This window comes from Acomys russatus, chromosome 5 (assembly GCF_903995435.1).
Source record: "Acomys russatus chromosome 5, mAcoRus1.1, whole genome shotgun sequence".
NCBI lineage: Eukaryota > Metazoa > Chordata > Mammalia > Rodentia > Muridae > Acomys > Acomys russatus.
This window is the reverse complement of record NC_067141.1, coordinates 26,989,181-27,011,529: the sequence shown is the minus strand read 5'-3', so window position 1 is coordinate 27,011,529 and position 22,349 is coordinate 26,989,181. Positions and strand designations below refer to the sequence as shown.

The following is a 22,349-nucleotide window of genomic DNA, read 5'->3' as shown; positions in this document are numbered from 1 at the left end:
ACCAATAACAGAAAGATTCTAAAGTAGCTGGAAAATAAATGATAAATGGGGTTAAACATGAGGTTAAAAGAAAAGTTAGAAGTATTTTAATTTAATTAATTGAAAATACAGATGATTGAAACTTATGGACTGTAGCTGATGTTGTGTTGCCTTGAGAGAAAGGACAGTGTCAACACAGCAGCCTTGCCTTCCAGCACGCCTAGACAATGAGAAGAGCAAGCTGCACAGATGGAGGAGATGAACAAAGAGCCAAGTACAGATTAGTAGGAGATAAAGAAAACCACTGAACTAAAACGTATATGGACTGAGAATATTAATAAAAGTGTAACCAGGAAAACCAGGATAGAAAGAGAAGGGTGACATGCAGCGCACACCTGTACTTCTAGTGCTCAGGAAGGCGGGGCAGGGACATGAGGAGTCGAAGGCAGGCCTGGCTACACAGTGAGTTCAAGACCAGATTGAGCTGCATAGCAAGAACGCCTTGTCTCAGATTTTTTTCTTTTAGAGATTGATGTCTTTATTTTATGTATATGAGCGCTCTGTTTTCATGCACAACAGAAGAGAGGATCAGATTCCATTATAGATGGTTGTGAGCCACCACATGGTTTCTGGGACTTGAACTAAGGACCTCTGGAAGAACAACCAGTGCCTTTAACCACTAAGCCATCTCTCCAGCCCTAGATTTTTTTTTTCTTTTACACCATAAGATAGCACTCTGATGGCAGCAGTAGTGGTGCACATCTTTAATCCCAGCACTCCGGAGGCAGAGGCAGATGGATCTCTGTGAGTTCGAGGACAGCCTGGTCTACAAAGTGAGTCCAGGACAGCCAGGGTTAACACAGAAAGATTTTGTCTCAAAAAAAAAAAAAAAAAAAAAAAAAAAAAAAAAAAAAAAGAAACAAACAAACAAAAAAAAAGAAACAAAAAACAAAACAAACAAACAAACAAAAAGAAATTAGAAATGTGGCATCCACCTATTTCTGCCTCCTGAGTGCTGGATCTAAAGGTGTGCACCCCCATTGCCTGACACGGCATCTGGTATTTTTAAAATTACTTATCAGGAGGGTATATTTGGCAGTATATTTGACACATGATGAAATGGGTAATTTACTAAAAGTAAATACCCTGTGATACAGGATAACCTTGTCTATGGAAGAAACTGGATTTCTAGCTTAAAGATAAACACAGGCTCCAAAATATATTTAAATTTTTCTTTATAGAACTCTTAAAATTCAGTAATTGAATATACATAACAAAAGTGTTCATACAAAACACATAAACTGCAAATAAATACATACACTTATTATTAGTAGTATGAAAATTCAAATAAAAACCACAGATTTTGGGACTAAAAAGACCAATGGCATGGTGGCATGTGCCTGCAGGGCAGCTGAGGTAGGAAGAGTATTTAGCCCAGGCCCAACCTGGGCAACATGGTGTAACACTATCACAAACAAGGAAGTGGGTGGGTGGTAGAACCTGTAATCCCAGCACTGGGGAGGCAAAGGCAGGCGGCCAGCCTGGTCTACAAAGTGAGTCTTGAAACAAAACAAATCAAAAACAAAACAAAAATTAAAAAAGCGAGGGGATGGGTGGGTGGAAAAGAAGTTCTTTTGAAGGCAACTTGGCAGGGTTGTTTTGTTTGTTTTGTTTTGTTTTTTGGAAGTTACATAATATAGCTATCTGACCTAAGTACCTCACTATGTCACACAGAAACTAGTGTATCCATGTTCATAGTTATTTGTTGGACCCCAGCTTGGGAACCTTGTGTCAAGCGCTTTGTGTGAGCAGCTTGATGGTCTCTGGTGGACCATCATGGCCCCTCGGAGCTGGAGTTACAGGCGTGGTGAGACACCAGGAGCCAGCTGCCTGCCCTCTCCAAGAGCAGCAAGGGCTCCTCAATGCCGTGCCATCTCTCCAGCCCCTCACAGTCCATTTCATCATTCACTTCCTAAAATCCCTTTACTAAACTTTCTTAAAGAGCAGGGCCTTCAGCATGCCCTCTGCCTCTGATCTCCCCTTTGAGCCTCTTTCTACCCGATTGGGTGGGGAATGTAGGTGCTCAGGCATGGAAGGATGGGATTTCTTGGATTTGCTCCCTTCTCTTCAGTGGGGCTGGATGGCCCACAAAATGCTGAGCCCTCTAAACGCTTCCTTCACACCTTGCATCTGCAGCCCTCGGCCTGCTCACTCCAAAACCTCACTGGTTTTTGCCAAGTTGGAGAGCTGATGGCCACACCTCAACCATGCAAAGCCCATAACTACTGTATTAGGGATGCTCTAAGACACTACCAGAAACTAGTGACTTAAGCACATCGTTCTGTCACGGTTCTGGGGGCCAGAAGTCCAAAACCAAGGTGTGAACAGGGCTGGTCACTGGGTGAGACTCAATCCTGTCTCTCTGGTTTCCTGCTTACATAACTCCAGTTTCTACCTTCATCTTTACCTGGTCTTTCTCTGCCTAGCTGTTTCTTGGATCTAGGGGGAGGGTGCGCTGAATCCAGCATATAGTATGGTCTTCTCTCTGAATCCTTAATTAGATCTGCAAAGACCCTTTTTCCAAATAGTCTCACATTCCCAAGCTCTTGGTGTTAGGATGTGGACAAACTGGGAAGGGGCACAATCCAGCTCACTACCACCAGGCACATCAGGAGGGTACTGCATGAGCTAGCATTAGGACCTGGGAAGACCTCTCAGGATTTAGGGTGTTTCTGCTTCTGAGGATCTTCTACTTAGACCTCTCTGACATCCCAGTGAGATCTGAAAGAATCGATCTGACCTCTTTACCGTTGGGCTCCAGTGGTGGCTCATAGCCTCAGGGCCACCCACAGCCCACTTACCATGGCAGATAGCTAGTGAACGCAAGGATCAAGAAGGAAGGAGCATTTACGGAACACCCAATAAGGTAACTGTAAAACTTCAAACTTGCTGTCACACAGCTAGTAACTGGCAAGGCTTCAAAGCCTAATTGCACTGTGCCTTTGTAGGACTGGTGGCAAGCCCAGGGAATGAGTGTGCACAGACCCACTGTCATTTCTCTTCCCCTTAGCACCAGCCACTTTGTAATAACTCGTTGGTGGCACAATAGTGGCACCTAGTGGCTTCCAATACAACCACACGATCAAGGCAATACGTCAAATTTTGGTTTTATTTTTTGTTTGTTTGGTTTTTTTTTTTTTTTTTTTTTTACTTTGTTTCTATGGTAACTAGCCAACTCACCAGATACAGATTTAGAACTAACCCATCTATAGCTTAAGGAGAAATGGGCAGTTCTCTAAGGAAAAGTTTGGTTTCCTGGGGTGCAGGCAAGAATTGAATGCTCCACAGTGTTAAACCCAAGGAGCTGCATCCTGAGGACTACGATGCCTCTCTAGGGGCCAGATACTGACAGGTGTGCAAAGCTCTCGCAGTGCTGCCATCTCAGGTAGGTCATCCCCATTAAGACTAGTTTCTAAAAGGAGGAAGCCATGTCTGTTACACAGCACTTTCCAGATTAGAGAGAACTGAAGCTGCACTGTTTCTTGAGGGCCATCTTTGCCCATGTGGTCCTCAGAATGTAATTACTTAGAAGTGTTCAGAACTTGTGTTAGTAAGCAGTGTAGGCCAGGTATGGTGGTACACACCTTTAAGGATGTGAGCATCTGAAGATGTGGGTATCTTGGGAGATACTGTAGAACCCATCCCTCAGAAATGATGAGGAATGACTCTAACATAAACACTTTAATGAGGATGCTCAGGCCTTTAATGTACTTGGGAGGCTGAGGCCAGCCTGGCCTATACAGTGAGTTCCAAGACAGCCAGAGATATATAGTGAAACTGTCTTAAAGGAGGAGGAGGAGCAGAGAAAAGCAGTGTATCATACAGTGCATTGTACTGTGGTATAATTGTTTTTGATTTGTTTTTCAAGACAGGGTTTCTCTGTGTAGCCTTGGATTCACTTTGTAGACCAGGCTGGCCTTGAACTCACAGAGATCTGCCTGCCTCTGTCTTCCAAGTGCTAGGATTACAGGTGTGTGCCACCACACCCAGTCCTATAGTTTCTTTTTAAAGGATGCCATAATGAAACCGGCTGTGGTGTAAGTCTTACTTAAGATTTACTACTCTTAGGTGTCAACCCAGTGCTTCTAAGGATACTCACTGTGCTGTGCATTTCTCCCACCGACTCCAGTCTCATCACACTGAAAACAAGCCCTGTGCCTGCAAATAACCCGCTTCTCTCTCTCAAACCTGAGCCCACCTTCTATTCTCGTTTTACTTTTCCCTTTCCCTGTCGTGCTCTTTGACCTAGATGTTACAGTGGGGTTTTGCTGCTCGAGACAGGGTCTCGCTGGGGTCTGAGGGTGGCACTTATCCTCCTATGTGGTTGGAAATGATCTTGAACTCCTGCTGCCTCCATCTCCTGAGTGCTAGGATTACGTGTGTGCTACTATGTCGTTTTTCTTAATGCTGTGGGTTGCACCTGGAGCTTTCACACATTTTTTTGAGCTATACAAGTACTTATTTTTTCATCTTTTTAAAAAGATTTATTTGTAATTATGTGTATAAGTATATAGAGACAGATTATCAGACATTCAAGGTCAGCACTGGGACAGAATAACCTGTCTCAAACATTTATTTATCTATCTATTTATTTATCTATAAATAAGACATGGCTAGGCATTGTGGTGTATGCCTTTAACCTTAATACTCAAGAGGCAAGGGCAGAAAGGTCTCTGCAAGTTCAAACTGAACCTCGTCTATATATTGAGCTCCAAATGGAGAAATGGCTGTGCTCAACAGGGATCAGCTGCCAGGCAGTGGTGGCAGAGGCAGGTGGATCTCCATGAGTTTGAGGCCAGCCTGGGCTGCAGAGAACAGTTCCAGGACAGCCAGAGCTGTTAGAGAAACCCTGTCTTGAAAAACAAAAACAAACAAAGGGCATCAGCTGCCAGACCAAGTTTGACTCCCAGCATCGTATCAGACAGCTCATAAAAGTCTAACTCCAATTCCAGGGGCTTCCTACATGTGTGTATACAGGTACTGTATGTACACATATGTAATTCACATGGGTACTCACAAATACACATAAGTCTTGAGTAGAAAAATAGACACATACATATAAAAATGGATGAATAGTGCCATACTTCGGAGTCTGAGGTGAGGCAGACTGTAGTTACAAATCTCAAGCTCAGGAAAGAACAGATACGCTAGGAATGGCTAGAGTGTAAGTTGCACACAGGTCCACAGGAGGAGGATGCTTTGAAACTTGGAGGCTATCTGATGAGGTAGGAGGAAGAAGGCATGTCAAGTGAAGATCCTTTATATCAAGCCTAAGGCTGCGTTGCGTAAAACTCACTTGGAATTTATTTATTTATTTATTTTTGGTTTTTCGAGACAAGGTCTCTCTGTGTAGCCTTGGCTGTCCTGGACTCACTTTGTAGACCAAGCTGGCCTCGAACTCACAGCAATCCGCCTGCCTCTGCCTCCTAAGTGCTGGGATTACAGGCATGCGTCACCACGCCCGGCTCACTTGGAATTTCTAATTGTTAAAGCTCCCGACTCCAGAGAAAAATAATTCAGCACAGAGCACCGAAGACTGGCACAAGACTATCAGTCCGGAGTTCATTGCAGGTAAGGCTCTAGCTATTTGGGTAAGGCCTGGGCTGAAACCACACAAGTAAAAATCATGGTTTGGACTGCTCCCATAGTCCCACTCTTTAGCCATGCTGCCACCTGCTGGGATTTGGGTGCGTTCACAGCGGCGGTGGGTCTTGAGCAGCAGCACCATGTGTTCCTGCTTTAAAGCTGCTTGATAGGACTAGACAAATGTGCGGTGTACTAACCAGTATGTGCACGTTAGATATCCCCAGGGACCTGCTCAGGAGGAACCTGCTAAGGTGAAGACTGTACATTTGCACCTAAGGGGCTGGGGATGTCGCTCAGGGACAGAGTGCTCGCCTGCTTGTCAATACTGAGTCTGAGCCCCCCCACCCTTTAGTTCTTCCACACGCGAATATGTTATCATAAGCTAACAGTGGTTTTCAACCGTCCTAATGCTGCCACCCTTTAATACAGATCCTCACATTGTGGTGACCCCCCGGCTATAAAATTATTTTCGTTGCTACTTCACAACTATAACTTTGTCACTGTTTATGAATCATAATGTAAATATCTGATATGCAACCCACAAGCTGAGAACCGCTGAGCTGAAGTGTGTTTACACGTCTGTAATTCCAGCACTTAGATGGTAGAGGGAGGGTAATGAGTTTAAGGCCGCCTGAGTCACCTGACAGTCTGTCTAAACATCAACAACAAAAGGCTGCTTTGTAGCAACTGCCTACTACCGCACTGGAGCGAGGCTGGATTGTTTTTTGGTGGAAGCAATCAAATCTTAGTTTCAGAGAGGACCTAGGAATGAATGCCACCCACACAATCTGTGTGGAAAGTTACAGATGCCCCCGTAAAGGTCCAGCTAAAGACCGGGAGATGCTACGGAAGGTCAGGCGCTTAAAGGTTTTCGTCTGGAAGGATGGAGAGGGGGTGTTAATTTAGAACTATGCCCGTGCCCCCAAGAATCTCTAGCACTGGCAGGAAGTTTCGGGAGCAAGATAAAAATGGGCTTGTTTTCTCCTAGAAACCAGCGGGCAAGCAGCAGAAAACAAGAGGCTCAAGAGGAGCAGCCCCAACCAGGGCAGGGCAGAATCCCGAGCTCTGCACCCCTCCGGGGACCTGAGCCCGCAAGAGTCCGCCACGCGCCCCCGCGAGCCCAGCGAGGCCTCCTCCACTGCCAGAGGATCGCAGACCCAAGCGAGCCACGGCAGGGCCCAGGCACCAGACGCGGCGAGCCCTGCGGGCGGCCTGGAGGTACCGCGGGGAGCGCAGCGCGAGCAGGGGCCTGGGCAGCAGCCGCCCGGTCCTCATCACCGCCTTCTCTGCTCCCGCAGGACCTGTGGCTGCAGGAGGTTTCCAATCTGTCCGAGTGGCTAAGTCCAGAACACAGGTCCTGAGGTTCCCAGCGAGCCACGGAAGCTCGGGACGCGTGTGTCACGCCTTCTAAGGTTCAATAAAGCTGCTCCAAGCACAGCGTGTCGACCTCAGTACAAGGGGAGGGGCGCCCGGGGGAGCCGGCTGCTCGCGCGGCCGCCTGACGTCATCCGCGCAGTCGCGTCACTGCTGCGCGCCACGGGTCCGGGCGTGATGGCGGCGCTGGGCGGGGACGGGCTGCGTCTACTGTCGGTATCCCGGCCGGAGCGGCAGCCGGAGTCAGCCGCACTGAGCGTCCCGGGCCCGGGACTGTGCTGCTGGGTGTCCGTGTTCTCCTGCTTCAGCCTCGCCTGCTCCTACGTAGGCAGCCTCTACGTGTGGAAGAGCGAGCTGCCCAGGTGCGGGGGCTGCGCGCGCGGCCGCAATCCGTGCCCTCGTGGGGCGGTGCTGCAGGCGGAGCTTGGGCCGGACGGGGGTGGGGCCGCGTGGGCAAGTGCTTGCTACATACCCCCGGAACTTACTGTCCCCCTTCCTAGGGACCACCCTGCTGTCATCAAGCGGCGCTTCACCAGTGTCCTGGTGGTCTCCAGCCTGTCCCCTCTTTGCGTGCTGCTCTGGAGGGAACTCACTGGCATCCAGGTGCGAAGGAGGCGGGGCACAGGGCAACCTGGGAAAGAGTCCAGATTTTTGTGGGAGGGAACATCACTGATGCCCCCTTTCCTCTGGCTCAGCCAGGCACATCACTGCTCACCTTGATGGGCTTCAGGCTGGAGGGCATTTTCCCAGCAGCTCTGCTGCCCCTGCTGCTAACTATGGTGAGTCCTGCTTTATGTTTCCTAATCTGTTGTCACTAGTGTAATGGCATGCCCTTCTTGTGTCTGGCTTTTGGCATGTAGCAGACAGGAATTATTACGAAGCCCTCGAGCCCTTGGTGTGCATAGCGGGGAAATCCTAGAACTCAGGAAACCTGCGGTCTCGTGAGGCGGACCACGGGCACAGGTGTGAGCAGGGTCATTGGATTGCGGTGAAAGTCTTACATCTGATGTTTCTCTGCCCTCAGATCCTTTTCCTGGGTCCACTGATGCAGCTCTCTATGGATTGCCCGTGTGACCTGACAGATGGGCTGAAGGTTGTCCTGGGTGAGTCTTCAAGACTGAGGAAAAGGTAGGCACAGGCAGTACAGGACGTTGGGAAAAGGAGTCAGTAAGATGGTGTGATCTGGACTGAAGAGGTGAGATGTCACCTCTGGGTTTGTTTCCTCATCAATAAAATGAATTTTATTGCTGGGTACTGTGTAAGTTCATGATACTCAAGGACTTTCAGGACCCAAAATATTACTTGATATGGGCCAGACAGCACCTTCCCCTGCTATTCCATCCTTTGGCTTCCTCAAAGATTGGTCTTGGTTAATTTTTGATGCCTCTGTAATTTACTATGACTCCCTCATTTGCTATTGCCTTCCTTATTGTTGTCAGTTATCTCAAGACACTGTAATTCCGTCTGATAAGGTTTATTCCCTTCCCCATTCCGATTCTCAGGATTTCCTGGCCTGAGTTTGGTCACACTAAGTCTGTGGCAGAGGACCTCAGGGGTCTCAATTTTTAGTAACTGGTCACTCATTGCTTATCTTGAATATTTACCCTAGCCCCTCGTTCTTGGGCCCGCTGCCTCACAGACATGCGCTGGCTACGAAACCAAGTTATTGCACCCTTGACAGAGGAGCTGGTGTTCCGGGCTTGTATGCTGCCCATGCTAGCGCCATGCACAGGTCTGGGCCCTGCTGTGTTCACCTGCCCACTCTTTTTTGGAGTTGGTGAGTCTGTCTAACTGTCCCAGAGAAGATGTTCCCAGCATGAGAGCTGAAAATGGGACTTAGGGGGAAGGAGGGAGGCTAGATAGAAAGATGGGGGAATATGATGTGGTTTTCACCTTCCTCCCAGCCCATTTTCACCACATTATTGAGCAGCTGCGCTTCCGCCAAAGCAGTGTGGGGAGTATCTTCTTGTCCGCAGGTGAGGCCTGGAGAGATGCCCAGGGACAGTCGCGGGTTGGGGTGTTAAGATATCCCTGGTAGACATTCTACAGAAAGGGCTATATGTATTGGATGGGGATCACTGATTACAGGAAGCGGGGTACAGAGAACAGCCATAGATAGTGGGCAGGCAGCCTCTGCTAAGGGGGAAGGTGGTCCCTGGCTGTGGGGTGTGCAATACTGGGGTAGGGTGGGCATGCAGATGTGGTCACTTGACGCTTTTATCTCCAGCCTTCCAGTTCTCCTACACAGCTGTCTTCGGTGCTTACACAGCATTCCTCTTCATCCGCACAGGTTGGTCCTTGGCCTTCCTTGGGTCTCCAGGGGCTCACAGGTGTGGGTGGGAGAAGGGGAATACTGTGGATACGACTGACAGGCTAAGATAGGGCCCTCAGCTTTTTAAAGTCTGAGAGGTCATGACATGGGGGCAGATGACTGTGGGGTAGGGGTCACGGAGTTCCTAGTAAGGAGACAAGGGTCACTAACTCTGGAAGGGTCCATGGTGGTGATGCTGCTTCATAAGTTGCACCATTTCCCCTCTCCAGGACACCTGATAGGGCCGGTTCTCTGCCACTCCTTCTGCAACTACATGGGCTTCCCTGCAGTGTGCGCAGCCCTGGAGCATCCACAGAAGTGGCCACTGCTGGCAGGCTATGCCCTTGGTGTGGGACTCTTCTTGCTTCTGCTTCAACCCCTGACAGACCCCAAGCTCTATGGCAGCCTTCCCCTTTGTGTGCTTTTGGAACGAACGGGGGCCTCAGAGACCCTGCTGTGCTCCTGACCATCACTCCTGTGTGCACTGCGGTGAACGCTGATGGGCTCTCCAGCCCCTCCTTATCAAGAAGTACTGCAAGGGAGGGGCTGGCTGGGGTCCCCGAGATCTCAGGAATTTTTGTAGGGGATTGAAGCCAGAGCTATTTGAATCCCAGGGACCAAGAGAAAGGAGCAGATATCCAAAGGGTGCAGCCCCTCTCAAAGGGGGTGGGGGGGCATCGAGGAGCAGCTGGAAGTGAGGGGACAAGGGCAAATCCTAGGAGCTGTGCACTCTGTGGACTGCTGCTTCTCTAGCTTCTTCGCTGCCCCCCTCCCCTTTGAAAAGCTGCTCGGGTGGGTTTATTTATAAAACCCCTCCTCCCAACTTCCCAGGGTTTTCTCATTGTCTTTTTGCATCAAGACTTTGTATTGGGATATTAAAGAGATTTAACTTGGGTAACATGGTCTTGGACCTCTGGGGATCCATGTGCTTGGGTCTTGGTAAGGACCCAAGGCAGCACTTGGTATATGTACACCACCCTGGCTACCTTGAACAGTTCTAACCTGGGCAGGTAAGCCTGGCAAGCAGGTCCCAACAGTGGAGGCTGTGGCTTACTCTTTGCAGAGTTAGCAGGTACTAGGTGGACATCATGGGGCTGCACCTCAGCTACCAAGGTCAAGGAGTCCCCACAGCTCCAACCCCAGCAATGGAGCTTCCAGCCTGTGGCCTGTGGGCTGGTGGAGGAGGGTCCCAGAGCCTCATTCTACATAGGATGTAGGTCCAGAACACAAGAGGAACCTTCTCCATCTCCCAAGAGTAAAGGCTTCTGGTTCTACGTTGACTGCTGCTCCTCTGCCTCCTCCAGTCCCTGGAGGAGCCCAGGACAAGGGTCACAGCCCTGAGAGAGGCAAGGACTCTATCAAGCGACACAGCAACTCAAGGCTCTTTAGAACCTCACTACATTTCTAGAATGGTTTTGTTTTCATTTGCTTTTTTAAAAAAATTGCAGATATCCTTTTAAGTCCCCTACGTTCAAGGTTTGTTCTGAAACCCATTCCCTGAAACTGGTGACTGAGGAGAGAAAATGGACATGTGGTCATTCCCCAGTGACCCCCATGGGTGGCTGTGACAGCCACACCCATGCAGCTGTGAAGGTAAGCATCAGTCATGCACCTGCCTCCTTGGGGAGCTCTTCTCTCCCCCAGCCTGAATAGAAGCTCGTGGTTGGCAAGTGAGGGGATAGGTAGGAAGTGACCTGTAAAATGTACATTTAGACCTTGGGCTGCCAGTACCCTAGAACACTGGGCAGACAGGCTGCAGGGGTCTAATTTGCTGAGGTCCAGGAAGTTTACAAATAAAAGGGGGGTGGTAAAGAGCAGATCTGACCTAGATCCATGGGAGTTTGAGAGAAACTCCATCCACCCTGCCCCATGGCTGGGGACAGCATTAGAAGTGGGGTAGATTGTATATGACCTAGTGTGGAGGGCATGGGAAGGCCACTTTTATTGAGCAAATTTCCCAGGGCCTGCAAAGAATTAGGTCTTCCCCCTACCCCCCTAGAGGTAGAACCCCTAAACCACCTCCCCCAGATACAAGGCCACCTGCTGTGTACACCTGGACTCTCCCACGAGGAGCAGACCCTTATTTGGCAAGAGATGAGTATGTGAGCAACTGCCTGCCAGTAAGGACAGGACAAATGGCTGAAGGGAATGGGCCATTGCAGGTAGTGTGTGTGCTGTCCCATGGGACAGGACCTCAAGGGCTTGGCCTTCCTGCTCTCAGGTACTGGCTGGCCTGGGCCTGCCCTGGTTGCACAGCTTCTGTTGGGAGGTTTGGGGTAGGGTTGGCCAGGCTGCCAGGCTGGAGCAAGATCACTCAATCTCTAGGATGAGGTCATCGCCTTCCAGAGTCATGTCCTTGGTCACGTGAACCTTGCGGATAGTGCCCTCCATGGGCGAAGTCACCACAGTCTCCATCTTCATGGCGCTGAGCACACAGAGGGGCTGGCCTTTAGCCACCTTGGCTCCTGCTGCCACCTTGATATCTATGACCTTCCCAGGCATAGGGGCCCCAATTTGTCCCTTCACATCCTTGAGAGCCTTGGGATGGAAGTGCATCTCCTGCAGATAGGACAGAGATGATATCAGACAGCAGGTCAAGCCAATCCTACCACCTGGCTGGCCCTGACGGCACTATACCTTCATGGCCTGGGTGTCCTTAACCAAAATGGACCGAAGTTGTCCATTGAGTTCAAAGAAAACCTGCCTCTGGCCAGCCCGGTTCAGGTCACTCACAGCCAGGGCTTTGATGTGTAGTGTCTTGCCCCGTTCCAGTTCCACCTGCAGAGAAGCAAGGAGGCCAGAGCTGGAGAGAAAGTCAGGGAAGCAGGCCCTGGGTCCCAGCTCTCGTGTAAAGACCTAGTCTGGTCACACAGGACCATTTCTGCTCTAAAGCTCACAAGGCTGTGAGAACCAAGTTTGGAGGCTATATGGCAGACAAATGGAAGAACCACTGACCTCAAACTCCTCTGCAATTTTGGGTCCTTGAAGAAAGAGGCGGGTATTGAGGCTATCTAGGGGGCCGAAGGTGGCCGTGAAGTCTTTGAACTGGGCGAAGACATCAGGGTACATGGCTGCAGAGAGAACATCCTCTGGCGTCACCTCTTCCCCATGCTTCTCAATCAGGTCCTTCTCCAGCTGCTGCAGGTTCAGAGGAGGGAGGGAGGCTCCAGGCCGCCCCTCTACCCTTGGCAGGTCCTTTAGCACCTGAGGAGCAAAGTAAAGGGTCTGACCAGGCTCTTGTCATCAGTCCCCATGTCATACAGACCGTGAGGTACTTTCCCTACCTTAGAACGAAAGGGCTCAGGGAAACCCCCATGTGGAATGCCAATGTAGCCCTGCAGGAACTCCACCACAGAGCGGGGGAAGGACAGCTCTTCTGCCTGAGCTTCAGCCTCTGCCCGGCTCAACCCGTTCTGCACCATGAACTGGGCCAGGTCTCCTACAATCTTGGAGGATGGTGTCACCTGAAAAGAACTCTGGTAATAAGTATGCTAGGCCCAGAGGCAGGACTGCAGTGTGCAGGGCCGTTAGATGAGGGCCTTGCTCACCTTGATGAGGTCCCCCAGCATCTGGTTAGCCTCCACATAGGCTTTCTTGACCTCCTTGAACTTGGAGCCAAGCCCCATGCTGTGGGCCTGGAAGTGTAGGTTGGTGTACTGGCCCCCTGGGATCTCATTCTCATACACGTCTGAGTTGCCAGACTTCATGGTAGCCGTGCAATCAAAGGCTGCGTACAGTCCCCGAGCCCCTTCCCAGTACTCACTGTAGTCAAACACACGCTCCAGGGGTACCTCTGCAGGGAAGCTAGAGTCAGGAGAGCTTGGCAATGTGCTGGAACTCCCAGGGGTACCTTCCAGAACTCAAGGATAGCCCAGATCCCATCTCAAACTTGAGTGGGAGGAGGAGGCCAGGCCAGCATGAGGCATCTCAATTCTGTGTGTCCCAGACTCTGCTGGGATTGTTCAGGACTACAGCCTTGCAAGGGGCATGGCCATGGGCTACTCAATCCTACCTGTGTCCAGTGGAGTCCCTTTGGTACAGGCCACCAGGGCCCCCATGCTGGGCTGGGAGGTCATCCCAGACATGGAGTCTGCTGCTACATCCACAACATCAGCCCCAGCTTGTGCACAGGCCAGCATGGCTGCCACACCTGCCCCTGATGTGTCATGGGTGTGGATGTGCAGTGGGAGGTCAGGGAATCGGTCACGGAGGGAGCTGACCAGCAAGGTACAGGCTGCAGGCTTCAGCAGGCCTGCCATGTCCTGAAAAAGTGAAGGCGATGAAAATATGGTAAGGAGGGACCAGATGTGTTCCTGTGTTGCGGGTCATGGTGGGTGTGGTGGGAGGGAAAGGAAGAGATGGGTAAGAGGCCCTGGCACCTTAATGCACAGAATGTGGGTGCCAGCTCGCACCAGCTCTTCAGCTAAGCCCAAGTAGTACTCCAGGGAGTATTTAGTGCGACTGGGGTCAGCCACATCGCCCGTGTATGAGATGGCGGCCTCCACCACGCCCCCAGCACTGCCTGCTGCTTCCATGCCCAGCAGCATGTTTGGCAAGTAGTTGAGGGAGTCGAAGATTCGGAAGACGTCCATGCCATTCTCTTTGGCCACCTCACAGAACCTGGCAGATGAAAAAATAGGTGAATCTTACCTGACTCCCTGCACTTCCTTCCCTAGCTCCTGGCCCCTAGAGAATGAAGACTGGCCTGGCAGGGGTGTGGGGGCTTCGGAGTGTGTGAACAGGGCCTTTTCCAGGGCAGCCTGGGCCAGGCGGTGTGACTGGCACTGGTGAGCCACCCAGCCTGACTGAGCTGAGGAACATAGCAGAGCCCTAAGGCCCAGGTTCCAACCCCAGTTCCATGCTGTGATTCCTGTGACACATCATCCCCCTCAGTGTTTGCTGTCAAGGAGATCCAGGTCTGTCCACTCTGCTTCTGCAATTCTGTTTAGTCCCATAAGGTGAAGTCAAACACACGATAGAGCCCACTGCTGTGGTCCCAGCCAACCCAAGCTCACTTGAAGACCACGTTGTCAGGGTAGTTGGTGTAGCCCACAGCATTGGCTCCCCGCAGCAGCATCTGGAACGGGATGTTGGGGATGAGCTCCCGGAGCTCCTGAAGCCGCCGCCAGGGGCACTCATATAAGAAGCGCATGGCAACATCAAATGTGGCTCCTGGGCAGAACAGAGAGGCTGGTCACTTGGTGTCATGAGGACCCCACAATGCCCTACAGCTGTGTAGCCTGCTCACTTCCAGGGTTCCTCATGTGCCAAACATCAGTGCCTGCCAGCCTCTTCCCGACTGGTGGCCCTGCATCCCAGCTCTGCAGCCTCAAGCCTGATGCTTTTCCAGAAGGAGGTGCAGGTGGTGTTTGTGGGACAAACTCCTTGTTGTCTCACTGTCAGCATCGCTGTCCCTAGTGTCCTAAGCCTTCTGGGTTGGGCACTCAATTCCTGCCAGCACTGTCCAACACCCCAGCCCTCCTCTAGCTACCTCCCCAGTTCTCCATGCTGAAGAGTTTGCTGAAGTTGTGGGCAACATAAGGTGCAATCTTTTTGAGATCGTGTGTGCGCACTCGAGTGGCTAGTAGTGACTGGTGGGCATCCCGGAATGTGGTGTCCATCAGGAGCAGCCCCTGGTGATTCCGCACAGCTCGGGCAAAGCCCTCTGGCCCCTCTCGCAGAAGGATGTCTCTGAAGCCAGCTGGGGGTGGGCCTAGGGTAGACACGCACATCAACACCTATCCTGCAGGTAGCAACCTCTCATTATCCCGTTGAGTTGGCAAAAATGGGATCTCACCTACCTATGGGCACTGCAGGGACAACAGGATCCACGGGGCTGGGACTGGCCTTGACAGGGATTGGAGTGGTAGGGCCATTCACCATGACATGTCCTGGGGAAGAAGGTAGGCACTATGTAAAGACAGGCTGGACAGAATAAGAGTCAAGGGCATCAGTGTGAGTAGGTAGGCTCTGGATAGCGACTTTCTCCCAGGCACCAAGGCCTCTTGGGTCCAAGCAGTAGAAACCTATCAAGGGCCATGTGGACAGAAAGGAGGATACAGGACCTTAACAAGGGCAGGGCTATGGGTGGGAGACAAGGAAAGGTCAAGATGGGAGAGGACAGGGCAGGCAGACCGAGGTAATGCAGCAGCTTCTGGGCCCGGTTCTGTGCAGGCCGCAGCTGGAACAGCTCGGGGTTCTCATCGATGAACTGGGTGTCCACAGTGCCCGCTAGGAACTGCTGGTTGTTGAGCACATTCTGCAGGAAGGGGATGTTGGTCTGCAAGACATAGGCAGAGGGGTCACTGTGCAGCTCCAGGAAGTGAACAGAGACCACAGGTTGTACCCCATAGCTCTGTGGCTCCCCCATCTCACCACCACTCTGTTAATCCCTGAAGTTGCCAGGGCCTAGATGTACACCCTCCATCTTTGCTCACCCCAGAACATATGCCAATGTCACTCCCTCTTGCTTGGGGTCTACAATCTAAGATTTAACACCTCCCCAAGCCTGGAACCTAGCTCATCATCTCCTACAGAAGCAGACACACCACCCTTTAACCCCCACAAGCCATGCTACTTGAACCCATTATCATGAGAACCTGTTGCCATTTCCAAAGGCTTCCACCCACCCTCTGGCTCACAGCTCCCATCTGGACACTCTTCCCTAATTTTCTCTACTCTCTCTACTCCTTATATACCACTGTCCTCAGGGTGCCCTGATCTGGACCTACTGCTCCGGTGACAGCCCCTGTCTTCAGAGCCAGGTGGAACAGGCTCCAGCATCTCTGCACTCCCAGCCTATCTGGTAGGTGGATGCCTTGCTGTCTTCCCTGCCTACCCACCTCCTTGTGTGGCTGGGCATACTGGACCCCTATCCCGTGACAATTCTCTTCTGCCCAGGCCACACCTCTCCCCCAAGCTGCCTCAGCACAGCACCTTTGCCCAACAGATTGGACAAGAGGTGTGAGTGCCTTGCCCACCAAGATTCTGACAGGGAGTCAGTCATTAACGATTACAAAGCAGGGCCCAGCTATTGGTGCCATGCATCTGCTTGTCTCCTGGAAACTTGCCCATGCCCCACGCCCCCAAAATGTACTACAGCATGGCATTTAACTGTTAAACACTCTGAAGAACCCAGGACTGCATAAGGGTGAAAAGGCTCCTCACAGCCCCCAACCGCCATGTAGATTCCTTCCTTTTGCTACTGCTGGACCTACCATCATTGCATTTACTGGTAACTCCACAGTGATAGGAACCGGGCAAGGAACCCCCTGGCTCCCAGCACAGGGTAACACATGGCAGATGCTAGAACATGTGTATGTTTGGAGTGAACAGAACCCCTTAGGGGAAGAAAAGAAGTATCTGGCACGGCCTCACATCACAGCTGACCAGACTAAAGATCCAAATTGTTTTCCAACAGCTGGGGTGTCCGAGCACCATGAACAACACACGCCGTGGCTTCCAGCTGCAAGGAATAAAGCCACTCATGCTGCGGGATTTCCTACTCCCTTAGGCGTGAATAGTGCAGGCAATTAACAGCCCTGGGTCTCCAGGAGAAAACTGTTTCTGTAGTTAAGTAACTTGCTCAAGGCTGTGCAGCTGTACCAGACAGGACTAGAATCCAGCCTCTGTCTCCTTGAGCTCCTGCCACCCATGCACTTCTTAGAATCAGGTATGGAGGGAGGGGAATAGGACGAAGGGGCCCAGGTAGCCTGGAGAAGTAGAACTGCCCCGCAAGAGGTGTCAACTTCTTCTCATTTCATCAATTCGGTGAACCACTCCTGATGGCGGAGACAAGCAAGAACCGAGATACCCAACCTGGTTCTGAGTCCTCGGTACTCCCTTCCAAGCCTGGGCTCTGAGGCCACCTCACATCTTAGACCCTCCGGGCCACACTCCCTAGGAGTTGGCCACAGCGGGGGAGGCGAGTTGGGGGGGAAGGCGGAGCTGCGACCGGGAGAGGACCACTGACGCACCGCTTCAAATAGCGTGCCACCGCTAGCCTGCTGGGAAACCGCGCAGCGCAGACCAATCCGGCCGGAGGCGGAGGCCGGTTGGCTAGGGAGCGCCGGGCAGGGGGCGGGGGCGGGGGAGACGGAGCAGAGGAGGGAGGGGCGCGGTGGGGCGGGGCGCGACGCCAGTCGGTGGCGGAGCCCTCAGGCCCCACCCGCAGAAGCCCTGTTGGGGGCGCCACCCCAGCCCCCCCAGGGCCTGGACCTGTGGGGGATCCTTCACGTGACTCGGTGATGCAGAACGGTTGTGACCTTCAGTGTGTGTCTGTAGACGCGAGGGTCCCAACAACAGTGCGGGTTTGCGCCCGGCCCTGCCCGTGGGTGCGGGGACGTGTGTGGGCATATGTGGGCGTGCTGGGGAGGGTGCCCAGAGACATGTGACAAAGACCCGTCTCTGGGAGATGGTGAAGGGGCCTGCGAGCTGGCGCTTTGTCTGGTTGTCTGCAGAGCCGCGGCGCCCGCCTGAGCGGTGCAGGATGCTTGGGCGCCAGGGTGGCCGAGGGCGCGCGCGCCGGTGCCAGGGTGAGTGCGCTGCGGCAGCGTCGTGGGGCAACACGGCGGGCCCGGCCGGGCCTCGGGCGTGACTGGGCGCCACCCGTGGGCGCTGCAGTGGCCGGGTGTCCTCGTGACCTCCGGAGCCCGGCTGGGGCCCAGGTGGATCCCCGTGCCCCTCCCGGTCCGCCCTCCACGTGCGTGTCCGCGGCGCGCGTGTCCGCCGGCGCGCACCCGTCTGCCTGTCGCCGCCGCCACCGCCGCGAACGGTGCGGAGAAAAGGTGCTGGGAGCCGAGAGAGCCTGGGCCGAGGGCCCGAGCGCCATGGGCCGGAGGGCGCGTGGCAGGCGGGCCGGGCCTCGTCCCCGCGAGAGAGCGGCCTGGAGTCGGCAGGGGCCGGCTGGGCCCGCGGGGAGGCCAGCCTGCGCCCCCTGAGCGACGGACACCAGGTGAGCCCCCTTCCCCCGCCCCGGCGCAGGGTACAGCGGGAGCCCCGCCCGGGGAGGAGCCACAGTCCACGCCAGGGATTTGGGGGAACGCCGTCTTCAGCCACGAAGGGGAAGGCACGGAAGGGGGAGGGGGCAGGCCATTCCAGAGGATGCCAGAAGGAAGTTCCGGGACCCTCCCTGCTCCCTGCCCTCCTCCACTTCCTGCCTCATGCCTCACCTTGTCCCCAGTACCTGGACTCCCTTCAACTGCTTGGGAAATGTGACCTTTACTCCAGGGGTCCTGAGCCTGCAGCCCCAGCCATCTTTTCTCCCTGGGGTCCTCCTTGAGCCTCTTACCCAACCCTTCCCCAGTCCAGACTCTGGAAACTGGTTCCTGGGACCGTGCCCTGGGCACAAGTGGGCATAGCCCTAGCCCCACCTGTGCCTGGGGCTGCGGCCCTTTCTCACAGGGCACTCACCATGGCCCCGCCGCTCCTATTGCTGCTGCTGGCCAGTGGAGCCGCCGCTTGCCCACTACCCTGCGTGTGCCAGAACCTGTCGGAGTCTCTCAGCACTCTTTGTGCCCACCGAGGCCTGCTGTTTGTGCCACCCAACGTGGACCGGCGCACAGTTGAACTGCGCTTGGCTGACAACTTCATCCAGGCCCTGGGACCACCTGATTTCCGAAACATGACAGGGCTGGTGGACCTAACATTGTCTCGAAATGCCATCACCCGCATTGGGGCCCGCTCCTTTGGAGACCTGGAGAGCCTGCGCTCCTTGCACCTGGATGGCAACAGGCTAGTGGAGCTGGGCAGCAGCAGCCTACGGGGGCCAGTCAACCTGCAGCACCTCATTCTCAGTGGCAATCAGCTGGGCCGCATCGCGCCAGGGGCCTTTGACGACTTCCTCGAGAGTCTCGAGGATCTGGATGTGTCCTATAACAATCTCCGGCAGGTTCCCTGGGCTGGCATAGGCTCCATGCCTGCCCTGCATACCCTTAACCTGGACCATAACCTCATCGATGCACTGCCCCCAGGCGTCTTTGCTCAGCTTAGCCAGCTCTCCCGCCTTGACCTCACCTCCAACCGCCTGGCCACATTGGCACCCGATCCACTTTTCTCCCGGGGTCGGGATGCTGAGGCCTCACCTTCCCCTCTGGTGCTGAGTTTTAGCGGGAACCCACTGCACTGCAACTGTGAGCTACTGTGGCTGCGGCGCCTGGCCCGGCCTGATGACCTGGAAACCTGCGCTTCTCCACCAACCCTGGCGGGCCGCTACTTCTGGGCAGTGCCTGAGGGAGAGTTCTCCTGTGAGCCACCTCTGATTGCCCGCCATACACAGCGCCTGTGGGTCCTAGAGGGCCAGCGGGCCACTCTACGGTGCAGGGCCCTTGGTGACCCTGTGCCCACTATGCACTGGGTTGGCCCTGATGACAGGCTAGTTGGCAACTCTTCCCGAGCCTGGGCTTTCCCCAATGGAACCCTAGAAATTGGGGTGACAGGCGCTGGAGATGCAGGAGCCTATACCTGCATTGCCACCAACCCTGCTGGTGAGGCCACAGCACGAGTGGAGCTTCGGGTACTGGCCTTGCCCCATGGTGGGAACACCAGTGCCGAGGGAGCCCGTCCTGGGCCCTCAGACATTGCTGCTTCTGCTAGAACTGCTGCTGAAGGTGAGGGAACTTTAGAATCTGAGCCAGTCGTGCAAGTGACAGAAGTGACTGCCACCTCTGGCCTGGTGAGCTGGGGCCCAGGGCGGCCAGCTGAGCCAGTGTGGATGTTCCAAATCCAGTACAACAGCAGCGAGGATGAGACCCTCATCTACCGGTGAGGATGGGCCCTGCACACACCCTTCAGCCTGCTTTGTTCACTGCGCCTCCCTGTATTCCCTAACCCTGCCTGTTCCCCTCCAGGCCTGTGCCTGGTCCTCCTCTACTTCTAAACTCTTGGAGCATAGCTGGGTCAGCTGCCTGGGGCAGAGGAACAGGCTGCTGTTTATAAGGGTTTCAGATGTGGCTGTATGGGCCGGTCTACTGACCATCAGTGATAGCAGCTTCGGTTTCGGTGTCAGTTAACCACCTGCCTTCTGCCCCAGAGTACTTCTGCCTCTGCTTGGTTCCATTCGCTCCCTCTCCCCAACTCCTGCTGCCTGAGGCCTGTCAGTGTACACACTCATCTCTGCCCTGGCACTGTCCTAGATATGGATGCCTGTCATTGTGTCTGCCTTCCAGAGGGAGCACAGGCTTGGTGTGTGTGTGTTGACAGGATCTTACAGGCCTGAGGGGCTGTCCAGGGCAAACCTGAGAGATGGGAATGGGGGCTGTACCCCACCCGGGGGCTCTGACTACCTGCCCTTGCCTGCAGGATTGTACCAGCCTCCAGTCACCACTTCCTGCTGAAGCACCTGGTTCCTGGTGCTGACTACGACCTCTGCCTGCTGGCCCTGTCACCTGCTGCTGGGCCCTCCGATCTCACAGCCACCAGACTGCTGGGCTGTGCCCACTTCTCTACGCTGCCAGCCACACCCCTGTGCCATGCCCTTCAGGCCCATGTGTTGGGCGGAACCCTGACTGTGGCAGTGGGCGGGGTCCTAGTGGCTGCCTTACTGGTCTTCACTGTGGCCTTGCTGGTTCGGGGCCGGGGAGCTGGGAATGGCCGCCTCCCACTCAAACTCAGCCATGTCCAATCCCAGACCAATGGTGGCACCAGCCCCTTGCCCAAGAGCCACCCACCAAGGAGCCCTCCACCCCGTCCCCAGCGCAGCTGCTCTCTGGACCTGGGAGACACGGGTGGCTGCTACGGGTATGCCAGGCGCCTGGGAGGAGCCTGGGCCCGGCGGAGTCACTCTGTACATGGGGGGCTGCTGGGAGCTGGGTGCCGAGGTGTGGGGGGCAGTGCAGAGCGGCTGGAGGAGAGTGTGGTGTGACAGGAAGGGTGGCCTCTCTTGTGCCCTGAGGAAGGAGCAGTGCCACTGTTGGGTCTGGGTGGGCAGCACGGCCCTGGGCCCCACTCTGCTTTTTATCCTCAGTACCTCAGGCTCCCCATGTACTTGGTGGGACAGCAAACCCTTTCCTTGGTTTTGGCCTCCAGACTAAAGGGACAGGTCCCACCAACAGGTGCTCAGAGCCACCAAGGCAGGGGCTGCAGCCACCAAGAGGGAGGGAGTCTTGTTTCTATTTATAATAAAATTGTTGGGGACACTTCAATATGGGTTTTTTTCTCATCCTGCTTGGTCCCTGCGGGGGAGGGAGGGGGCTTTTATAGGTACAGAGCTGAGGACAGGTGTCAAGGCTAAAGCTGCCAGGCCCAGCAGAGGTGCTTCTCATAGCCCAAGACTCCCAGCCAGCCTATGGGGGAAGCCCAGGACAGCAGTCAAGAGCTGGGTGTCTGGTGTTTGCTGGCCCTGCCAGGAGGCAGACATCAGTCCAGGACCCTCTGGAAGGTCCTATGGTTCCCTGGACCTGAGTGAGATGGCAGCACCTGGCTGTTCTGAGACCATGCAGCTGTCTGCTGGGCTTTCTGGGAAAGTGGCTTCAACCTGCTGATGGGATAAATGCGCAGCCTCTTGATATTGAGCGGCTTCAGCCCTCACACTCGTGGACCCACAGTGCTCACATGGGTCCTGCATAAGCACCTGGTGCTTAATGAAAGAACAAGTAGACACTAGCAGCCCAGACCTGCCAAGCAGCCTGAAGAGCATTCTACTGTGTCCACAAGGGCAGCCAAGCTCTCGTGCACTCACTCACACTCTGTCTCTTTGTGTCTCTGTGTCTGTGTGTGTGTCTGTCTGTCTGTCTGTCTGTCTCTCTCTCTCACACACACACACAGAGGCTCCTGGCACTATAACATACCTGTACATACCTGTATGTTGGTTTAAGGCCCTGATGGGAGACATGTAGGAGAGGGCACACATAGGGTAGGGTGTGTGCAGGAAGGGGACAGACTTGGGCCCCAAATTCTGCTACTATTCCTGTTCTCATGCTTGGAACAGAGTGCTGGCTGTCCTGAACTCACTTTGTAGACCAGGCTGGCCTTAAACTCAGAGATCTGCCTGCCTCCATCTCCCAAGTGCTGGGATTAAAGGCATGTGCCACCACACCCAGCT

The 22,349-nt window shown here is 53.8% G+C and overlaps 4 protein-coding genes across 13 annotated transcripts in view; 3 read left to right on the top strand and 1 right to left on the bottom strand.

The window, feature by feature from the left end:
* The window catches only part of C5H11orf80 (chromosome 5 C11orf80 homolog), an 88,502-nt gene extending 81,406 nt beyond the window's left edge, over positions 1–7,096 (top strand). The window contains 2 exon segments of the mRNA XM_051146887.1: positions 5,532–5,610; positions 6,614–7,096. Coding sequence (XP_051002844.1) covers positions 5,532–5,610; positions 6,614–6,966 — 432 coding nt within the window. The 3' untranslated portion in view covers positions 6,967–7,096.
* A 42-nt stretch (positions 7,097–7,138) lies between these two features.
* On the top strand, positions 7,139–10,208 carry Rce1 (Ras converting CAAX endopeptidase 1). 6 transcript variants are annotated; one of them, XM_051145838.1, is made up of 8 exons: positions 7,139–7,361; positions 7,500–7,602; positions 7,695–7,778; positions 8,024–8,102; positions 8,639–8,776; positions 8,904–8,975; positions 9,227–9,289; positions 9,541–10,208. In XM_051145838.1, exons 1-8 carry the CDS (start codon positions 7,177–7,179, stop codon positions 9,774–9,776), a joined length of 960 nt encoding a protein of 319 aa, XP_051001795.1. In that variant the 5' UTR covers positions 7,139–7,176; the 3' UTR covers positions 9,777–10,208. The 6 variants fall into 6 exon arrangements, with proteins under 6 accessions (XP_051001795.1, XP_051001797.1, XP_051001794.1 ...); XM_051145840.1 differs by having other exon boundaries at positions 8,609–8,776; positions 8,904–8,973; positions 9,212–9,289; XM_051145837.1 differs by having other exon boundaries at positions 8,609–8,776.
* A 927-nt stretch (positions 10,209–11,135) lies between these two features.
* Positions 11,136–22,349, bottom strand: part of Pc (pyruvate carboxylase) — a 105,784-nt gene continuing 94,570 nt past the window's right edge. For all 4 annotated transcript variants that reach the window (XM_051145824.1, XM_051145826.1, XM_051145827.1 and 1 more), the window contains 11 exons: positions 15,446–15,590; positions 15,112–15,201; positions 14,802–15,023; positions 14,326–14,482; positions 13,690–13,930; positions 13,323–13,572; positions 12,859–13,103; positions 12,595–12,774; positions 12,266–12,514; positions 11,948–12,088; positions 11,136–11,869 (listed from right to left, as the gene is read on the bottom strand). In XM_051145824.1, the coding sequence (XP_051001781.1) occupies positions 11,621–11,869; positions 11,948–12,088; positions 12,266–12,514; positions 12,595–12,774; positions 12,859–13,103; positions 13,323–13,572; positions 13,690–13,930; positions 14,326–14,482; positions 14,802–15,023; positions 15,112–15,201; positions 15,446–15,590 (2,169 nt within the window). In that variant the 3' untranslated portion in view covers positions 11,136–11,620. The remainder of the gene's footprint in view (positions 11,870–11,947; positions 12,089–12,265; positions 12,515–12,594; positions 12,775–12,858; positions 13,104–13,322; positions 13,573–13,689; positions 13,931–14,325; positions 14,483–14,801; positions 15,024–15,111; positions 15,202–15,445; positions 15,591–22,349) is intronic.
* On the top strand, positions 17,424–21,450 carry Lrfn4 (leucine rich repeat and fibronectin type III domain containing 4). 2 transcript variants are annotated; one of them, XM_051145829.1, is made up of 3 exons: positions 17,424–18,263; positions 18,713–20,071; positions 20,609–21,450. In XM_051145829.1, exons 2-3 carry the CDS (start codon positions 18,723–18,725, stop codon positions 21,168–21,170), a joined length of 1,911 nt encoding a protein of 636 aa, XP_051001786.1. In that variant the 5' UTR covers positions 17,424–18,263; positions 18,713–18,722; the 3' UTR covers positions 21,171–21,450. The 2 variants fall into 2 exon arrangements, with proteins under 2 accessions (XP_051001786.1, XP_051001787.1); XM_051145830.1 differs by lacking the exon at positions 17,424–18,263 and having other exon boundaries at positions 18,288–20,071.